The sequence below is a fragment of the Psittacula echo genome (assembly GCF_963264785.1).
Source record: "Psittacula echo genome assembly, chromosome: 2".
NCBI lineage: Eukaryota > Metazoa > Chordata > Aves > Psittaciformes > Psittacidae > Psittacula > Psittacula echo.
Genome location: NC_137737.1, coordinates 72,053,589 through 72,062,626, shown reverse-complemented (window position 1 = coordinate 72,062,626; position 9,038 = coordinate 72,053,589). Strand labels below are relative to the sequence as shown.

The following is a 9,038-nucleotide window of genomic DNA, read 5'->3' as shown; positions in this document are numbered from 1 at the left end:
GCTGCTGGAGTGTTTTATCCTCTTATTTTGCAGGGGCTCTGATGGCCTTGCAGTGCTGTAATTAGGATACTCATTTCATACTTGATGGTCTGGTTCTGCACTGCTCCCACTCACTCTTCACATCTGCATTGCAAATAAAAATGCTTACCCAGCATTTTGCTTGCTAGATGAATGTTTTCCCTTTTTTGTGCTTAAACAAAGGTTTAGCACAACTTATAGATGGCAGCTACCTTTTACAGAACATCATTAAATAGGTAGAAGTGCTTATGAGCAGAGGAACCCTGTGACTTACTTTCAGAGGTCCACAGGGCTTAGGATCCCGAGGGAAGCTACAAGCACTTTGGAGAAGGCTCCTGATGAGAAGAGGAAGAGATGAGAGCATGGTGAAATAGGGGCAGATCCCTCTAGGGAGAAGCAAGCTTGTAGACAGCCTTGGAAGCAATGCAAGAAACTTGTACTTGATGTAGAAAAACTAGGGAAGAAAACAGCATAGTCTTACTTCAATCCAACAGATCATTTAAGCATAGGTTTAGCATGAAAGGAAGCCAAAATTTCTACTTGGTGGGAAGAGACACGCTGTGCTGGAGCTTTGTTAGAGCAGCTCCTTCACTGGGACTCTACTGCAGAAGCCAATTCTGTCCCTGTCTCTGTGTAGCAGAGAAACTGGCTCTGAACACTTAAGGAAGGATTTGCCTACGTGAATAAATCTGTCTGCAAAGCTGGGCATGTCTTACCTTTTGCCTTAACCTCCCTTGGAGCTAATGGAAATTGTTCAGGAGGGGGATGCTTCTCACCCAAAAGAGAGATCTAAAGGAGGTCAGATGAACTGTGCTCTAAAACTGCCTGCTTCTCTCCCCTGATCAAGCAAGCCTGGGGCACATCTCTTTCATAACCCTCAGGTGTCTAATCACAGGAATCTCACCACCACTACCACCTCTGTGGCTCCCAGCAGGTATTTATTTATACAGTGCGTAGATTTTTATTCCTGCAATGCTCCCAGCCTGTGATGGGTTTTGCTGCTTTAGCCAGTGCCCTTGGCCCCCCACTAAGTGCACAGCGAACCTGCAGTAGAGACAAACAGAATGCAGAGGGAAGCATTTGGTGCAGGCAGCTAGCACATACCCCCTTCCAAGGTGTTTTTTTGTCACTTGTTTGCCTGCCTGACCTCTGCAGCTGCCACAGGCTAAATGTCAGATTGCAACAGGGCTGATTTTTGAGCCCCAGCACACGCCTCAGCTTCTGCACACACTCACCTTGCAGGAGGCCAGCCCAGGTGAAGGCAAAGGGTTGGGATAGGCTGCGGTGAGCTGAGGACCAGTACAGGCCTGATGCTGCTACTGTACAGCCCATAATGCCTTGTGCCAGCAGCAAGGGACAAAAGTAGGGCAGAAGAGGTGGCCTGTGAGATCCTCCCCCCCCCATCTCCCCAAGCTGATCCTGTGCCATGGGATGTCAGGGTCTGGCAGCTGAGCTGGGCTTAGCTGACTCCTGGGATTTATCATCAATGCAGCAGTACGGGCAGAAATTAGCAGGGCTAAGGATTTCGTCTTTTGGCAGATGCTAGGAAGAACCAAAGCGGCTTACAGAAGAAAAGTGATGAATGGCTCCTCCCCCGCTCACTCCCCCCATTTTTTCAATGGGAAAATTAAGTTTTAGAATTTGGAAATAGAAATTTTGATTCCTAGAAGCATGTATGAAATCGGAGGCAGAGGAAATACTGATTAAAAAGCCAGTCTATATCATTAACTCACTTGTTCTTTATGCAGAGTTGCTCACCCTGCCAGTGGTGTGAAGACACATTTGCAATGCAAAGGGCCCAAGGCCACTGGCATGCCACCCATACTCTTATCAGCAGCAGACGGTACCATTAAGGGGAATCCTTTTCAGTGATGAAGGACCAGGTTAGCTGTGCTCCGGCGAAAGTGTGTGGGGCACAATTCATATCCAAAGCGGGGCTTTTAATTATTCACAGCTCCACATACCCTCACTTGCTTTGTACACCCCCAAGAACCCTGAAAACTTCCAGAGCTGAACTAAGCCAAGGCCTCCGCCACCTTCCTCCTCTCCTCCCCGGGGTGGTTCTGAGGCTGCACAGCACCACGCCAGCCCCCTTCCCTTTAGCCTCAAACCCCGGGTTTTGGCTAAACCAAGCGCCCGAGCCTCATTTACCGGCCGTGCCTCTCACGCAGCGGTTCATCTGCCATCTAGTGGGCGCCGCCATCCCTGCGACTGCTTCCCGTTAACCCCGACTCCTCGCCCCCCCGCAGAAGGATCAGGGAGAACGGGGAGTGAAGGAGGGTGCCGGGGTGGGGGCGAGCGTACACCGCCCGGGGCGCGCACCTGGGCTACCCGTGTGCCCCTCGGAAGGGGCGCCTTGCACGGAGGGGGGGTGCCTGTATACCCGGGGACTACACACTGGGGGACGGTGCAACCCCCGGTGCCGACGGGCGTGCCGGGGCTGGCGGTGGCCGCGCAGCGCCGATACCAGAGACAGCCCCGTGGCTATGACGGGGCGGGCGCGGCGAATGCACCGCCTCCCCGGGCAGCGGGGCCCGCCCGGTCGGGCCTTGCCTGCTGAGGCCTGGCCGCGCCGGGAGAAGGGCCGATGGAGACGGCGGGTGGCGGCGGGGCAGCGGCGGCAGGAGGAGGCGGAGGCATCGCCCTGCACGACTTCAGTGGGCGGCTGGGCGAGCAGCGGGTTCACTTCCACGCCATGCGGCTGCGGGACTCGCTTTTCCTCTGGGTGGGCGCCGCGCCCGCCCTCGCCAGCCTGGCTGTCGCCATGTGCAACCCACGGGTGAGTGTCCTCGCCGCCTGCCCTAGGCTCCCTCCAGCGGGAGGGAGGGAAGGAAGGAGGGACGGAGGGAAGAGGGGCTGCTGGTGGGGACCTCCCCACCTCTGCCCGGCGCTCCCGGTGACTAAGCGGTGCCTCTGCTGCGCTCCGGTTGCAGGACAGCATCCCGGTGGCCGCCTCGCTCCTGGGGGACCCCTCCGACACCGCCTCCGCCTGTCTGGCCCAGCGCTTGGGTAGGTGCCGGGGGGGGCCGCGGTCTGGTTGGGAGGTTGCCGTCCGCGGGGGTCGGCCCCGGGCAGTCAGTTTCGTGGGGCCTTGGAGCATTCCCACCGCCCGGGGCTGGGTGAGCGCCGGAGGACGAGGTGCTTGCTGCAGCCCGGTGTCCGCGGGGCCGCCGGCAGACCCTCCCGGCCGTGCAGGGCCCCGCGGTTTCCATCCCCGTCATCTTCCGTGCTGTGGGGTGGCTGTCATGCAAAGCACACATGCTTTTCCTGAAGATGAAGCCAGTCCTCATCACATCTTCCACCTTTTAGCCGCTAAGTTCTGAGAAGGTCCTAGATCAGCTCACAGACACCAGTGTTTGACTGACTCTAATTGGCACCTTGCAGGAGGTCTCCTGTTTCAGTATGTGTGAGTTTCCTGCCACACTTAGTGTAATGGCAGTGTAGCTGGGTTTCTGAGCCTTAATGCTAACTTCCAAACTTCTGTATTTTGACTAAAAAGGAAAATACCTGGCCTAATGCATCCTAGAGCCTTCATATCTGACAGCAGCATCATGCTGGTTACTCATCATCATCTCCCAGTAACTGAAGTAGCTCCAGATGGTGAATTGCTAAGGCCTTGTTACCAGGTTTTAAATGTAAGATGCTGCACTACTCAATCTTATTTTACTTCTGTTGTTTCAGCTGGAAAGGCCACATAATTCGTCTTAACAATCTGTGTGCAATCTCTATTATTTCTTAAGCTTCTCTCGTCAAGTAGTTTCACAAGACTACACTACCTCTTCTCCCGGGCCACTGATGTATATATAAGAAAGGGTTGATGACAAGACTGATCTTTGAAAAACAATGCTGTTGTCCTTTCTTCTTCCTGGGTATCTTTTATCTTTTAATAACCACTGGTGTAGTCTCCCCAGGCGGCAGCTCTTTCTCTGCATACTGGATTCAGTCATTTCACTTTAAGTAATAATTCTATGGGGTACTGTATAATATGATTTCTTAATGTGTAATTAGTGCATTATCCTTAAAAAGTCAGTCAGTGAAAATGTAACCAAAGAGGCTTTACTTTGGATAAAGCTTAACAGTTTAGTCCACTTACTGTTTGGTCTCTTCATTACTCGCATCTGAACCTTGCTGTATATACTCATGTGTAGGACCAGAGGCCAGCTAACAGCTGTAAGTTGTCTTCGTGATTCCCACCCTCTACTGTCGTTTTGTTTTAGTACATTACAGATTTCATAGCCAGAGTGGGCATCCATTAGTTCTTTCACTGTTCTAGGATGGAGGCTGGGTCACCTGTTTTTTTGTGCCAGTATATCTCAGTTTTGCTGCCCTTCCCTTACCCTCTCCCCCCCCCCCCCCAGCCTTTTTTTTCAAGGTCCTTTTCTTGTTTACATTGCTAATTTCACATACTTTGTTACTAAGAACTGCTATCGTTACTTGAAACTGGCCTATCAGTCACTGTTTATCCTCGGAGCATGATCCATCTTCCTGTCTTTTTGATTGTGTGCCTTAAGGGTCTTTCATTGTTATTATGTTCAGTTTTCTGTGTCAGCTATGGCCCGGAAAGGCTTTTGGTCAGTGTTGCTCTGTATCTAACCTCTGGCTTGCAGATTTTGTCAGTAATCAGCGCCCTTTATATTCTTTATAGACACTATTCTTACTCGTGCTACCATGCTTAGGGTATACTGTGTTGAGGAAGGCCTGTAGACCTTTTTCACCTTCCTTGGAAGAAGAAAGTCAACAATACACTTCTGGTGTTGAATCATTACATGCTGCTTCTTCACCTGAGCATAACTGACTTTTAAGAAAAGAAATGCATCTTCTTTCTGAAATCCTGCACCTTAGTATTTAGGCGCTTTTGTCAATCCAGCTCAGGGTCACTTAATCCAAAATTGTTTATTCTTCTGAAACCAGTGAACGTGCAAGATCATCACTAAGCATCTGTCTATCTTCTTTGTTTCACAAAGCACTCAGTGAGGAAATCTGTCTTTTGCGTTGGCTAGAAATACCAAGCTTTGCTGTTACTGGTGTTAGTTTTCCTCTGGGAAATTAAATTCTTGTTACTCTCACAAATTCTGTAATAACAGAGATGCTATTCACAACCAAGTCTGACTTATAGCTGTACTTTCAAGGTAGCTTCTATGCCGTTTCCATTCTGGTTTTTGTAGGCACTGACTGAAGTAGCATGCAATGCAATTTGAACATAAGTATTTTTATTTCTTATACTTGCCAGTCACATTCCATCACCTGCCATTTTGTCCTGCAATGTCAGGAGCAGGACTTTCAGCACTAGTGTGCATCAGTATCACCTTATCCTGTTGTTTGCTTTGTAGGGTCCTAGCCAGAACAGCTGCACTTGGTGCACTGGCTCTATCTTCCTTATTTCAGGGTTGGAGTTTTCCATTTTTCTTTTCTATTGCTGAAGACATATTTGCCACATTCATCACATTCCTATTCCTCTCTCTACCTATTTCTATCTATATCTGTTTGAGGGACTGTTTCCTACCACTCTGCATGATTACTTTAGCATGAGATGTGACTCAGTAGTCAAGAAACCCAAATTCTAAGCAATTGTGTCCTATAGGTTACTGGAGTCCAGTTCTTGAGAAAGTCTTGTCCACTAGTGACTTCGTTCCTCCATATACTGAAATCACAGTGCTTTCGGCTGCAGTGACTGCTGAATAGTGCCGCATCTTCATCTTCGCGCTGTAGGGAGTGGCAGACAGTGAAGATGACTTGACCTCTTCTTTGAGGTCTTTCCCAAATGGACCTCCACCCCTCCGCCACGTCTTTTCCAGCACAAATGGTCCACAAATTAGAACTAACACTTCCTGTCCATTCTGCTCCCACTGGGCTCCTCTTCAAGCTTAGATTTGGGCCTTCACTCTGTCTATGAGGTTGTAGGAGTGGGTCTGTGCTGCTGTCATGTTTCCTGGCTGCTTTTCCTATGCTTTGAGGGACTGGTGCAACTGGGATTATTAGCCAGGCTACGTGGGAAGCAGCCCTGCTGGAGGGCTTTGTAGGTAAGCCTTGTCTTCTGTAGTTGTCTGCTTTCCTCTGAAGGTGCGGATGGTCTTCCATGAAGGCATAAGATCTTCCCCTCTTCTGTCCTTCCCACAAGAGCCCATATGTCCAACTGAATCTGCAGGGAAGTGAGGACAGAAAAGGTCAGGCTGTCTGTTAGCTAGGGAGCAGAGCTCCTATGCACAGGCAACCCTGAGGGATTCACAGTGTTCCCAGGAACTGGAACAGCATCTCAGGGGCTCAATCAGATCTTACACAAACATAAAGAAGAAGTTGAGTTTTAACACCATGGTATATGATATAGCTTTGCTACCTAGGATAGTGGTATTGACTAGTTCAGAGTTAGTGTTGCATTCACTTATGGTAGGATGACAAAGCACTAGTGCTTACAAAACATGTTGCTTTATATTACAAAATCTGGTGTCAAGCACTAATTTTTGCCAACAGAGCAACGTGCTGCATTATATCAGCATTTTATGGTGCCAAATCTTAAAAGGCAAATGAGTCCTTGCATTTCATAAGCAGCCCTACTTACTAAGCCAGGAAGCTGGTAACCTCTTAGAACAGAAAATGGTAATAAATTGATTTGCATAACAAAAATGCCTCAAAGGAGTAGTTTAACTGCATTTTATACATATATGTAAGTTTTCTGTAGTGAACTTCCCCCTTTAGAAAGGAGTGAGATATTAGGAGTGCTGGTGTCTTCATTTTAAATTTTTAAAATTCAGATGGTAATTTTGAATATTCAGCAGAGGGGTCTGATTTGTCCCTGGGACTGTCAGCTCCCAGCTCCTTCCCTGCCAAGAATACCTCATGACCCAAATACCAGTTTTCCTCCTCTATTTTACACAACTCAATTTAAATTTAGTGCCTATTTTTCCTCTGTGGTGCTTACATTCTTCACAAAGTTTAGCGATGTATAGAGTTACAAATCTGCTACATGACTATGGTAAAATCTACGTAGGATTCCCTTTTATTTATAAAACATTCCTTGGTGTTACCTGTTCTACTCTGATAATTAAGTCTTTCTGCCCCCATGGACATTATTTTTATTACTGTTAATTAGCTTTGTCATGGAAGACAGCTCTTAATTTTGTAGTACCTTTCTCTGGGTATTTGTCATTACAGTAGCCTGGAACTTGTGCTTGGCTTCATTACATTCAACCCAGGCTCTCCAGCCTCTTGGGTGTTGATGGATACCGTATAAATAAAGGTTAAAGGAAACAAAATTATTGACAACAGGCTTAGACAAGACTGGTGCACACTTTTGGGGGCCTTCTTAGGGCTTTTTAATAAAACAAAGCTTTGTTAATTGGGGCCTAATCACTTTCTTGTGTGCTTTACCTGTGTTAGTGTTTTTCACAGCATAGATTTACTAACTGATCAACTAGATTTCGCTGCTAAGGGTTCAGTGTAGTCTGTGGTTTCACTTAAACTGCACCATATTTAAGAAATGTCCAGAATCTACTAAAAGTGTGAGGCTTTTCCACAACTTTTTGCATCAGGCCAAAAATGAGGCTTGCATCGCCCATTTCATTGACATCTGTGGCTTTGTCCAGTGTGCTAACACTCAGGTACTTGTTCTGCTATTCCTTTAATAACTTGTTTCAGCACAGCAGGAGTAGAGAATGTTGTCTTAGAGAATGTTGTCTGCATGATACGGCTTTTTAAGAGGCTTGCTTGAATACCATCATCACTTTTAAATAAGAATGAGATATACCTGACTACTCTGTTTTGTGTTTTAGCCAGCAAGACCAAAAAACAGATATTTGTCAGCTACAATCTTCAAAACACAGACAGCAGTTTCACCTTACTTATAGAAAACAGGATCAAAGAAGAAATGATGGCTTTTCCAGAGAAGTTCTGACTTGGCTTCATTGTAAAATAACCTGAAGTTTTTGTTTTAGAAAAAACAATCGCAATTTTCACACTGACATTAAGTTAGTATATTTGTTTTATATTGTTTTGATTGAAGTTGAAGTTGTTATTAAATATAGATGGACCTAAATACACTTGGAACCTGGAATTTATTATTATTGTTTTTAAATTTGCTACCCTGTTAAGTAGGGAATAGGTGAGTAGAGTAGAAAATACGCTGCAATGGACGAACTTCGCTGTAAAAGTGCACATGCAGTGCCTGGCCTCCATTCAGTACTCAGATATGCTGGGAAATCAGTTCCAAATTCTAGCTGTACAATTAATCTGCTATGTACTAGTTTTGAGCATAGCAAATAAAATACATTTTTATATTGTAAAGCTCATAAAATGAGTGTTGCTTTGCTCCTTTTAGTCCCTGTTGGTTGTAGCACTGGTGCTGAACACTGGCTTTCCTTCCATTTCTTGGGCACTAAGAACACTAGAAGGGTTTCACAAAGGAGAACTATGTAGAAGGAAAGAGCACAGCTTGAATTTTGAAGCAATAGATAAATCTGGCAGGCTACTAGGAGAGCATCATTGGTGTAAAGTGAGCACACTTGTTTATTAGAAAAATCAAAGCTACCACCACCACCAAAAAACCCCAAACCGGCTGTAGAGCAAATGATGCGGTGCCCATTTGCAGGTGTCAATATATGCATACCACCTATTATTCATGGCAATTTAAAGGAACACAGAGCATAGCAACCTGATGAGTGAGTCCAGGTTCTTTCTTTTTCATTGCAAGTTGAGCCCTGACTCAGACATAAGCTTCTGATATGAACAAAGCCTACTGGTGCTGCTGCCAGACAGCTGCCCTAAAAACCTAAGGAAAACTGATGAACTTACCTTGCTGTGGCACCATACTCACCAATTAAAACTGTAACGGAGAGGTTGTTAACACGGAAGGCACAACTCCTGATGCGCCTCTTGTCCAAGGGGGTTTGAAAACCCAGTGGCTTCAACACTGCAGATCTGATGTGGGCACAGGTGGCCCTTCCTTACCTTTGGGAACAGTCACCGGTCCTTGGCTGCAGTTCAAGATCAGAATAGAAAAAGCAACTATGGGAGGGGTATTCTCTTTT

At 46.7% G+C, this 9,038-nt stretch overlaps 1 protein-coding gene across 1 annotated transcript; it reads left to right on the top strand.

Moving 5' to 3' along the window:
• The first annotated feature begins 2,551 nt into the window (after positions 1 to 2,551).
• Positions 2,552 to 8,228, top strand: PSMG4 (proteasome assembly chaperone 4). The gene is made up of 3 exons (XM_080639629.1): positions 2,552 to 2,797; positions 2,952 to 3,027; positions 7,785 to 8,228. Exons 1-3 carry the CDS (start codon positions 2,606 to 2,608, stop codon positions 7,904 to 7,906), a joined length of 390 nt encoding a protein of 129 aa, XP_080495755.1. The 5' UTR covers positions 2,552 to 2,605; the 3' UTR covers positions 7,907 to 8,228.
• The last annotated feature ends 810 nt before the right edge of the window (positions 8,229 to 9,038 follow it).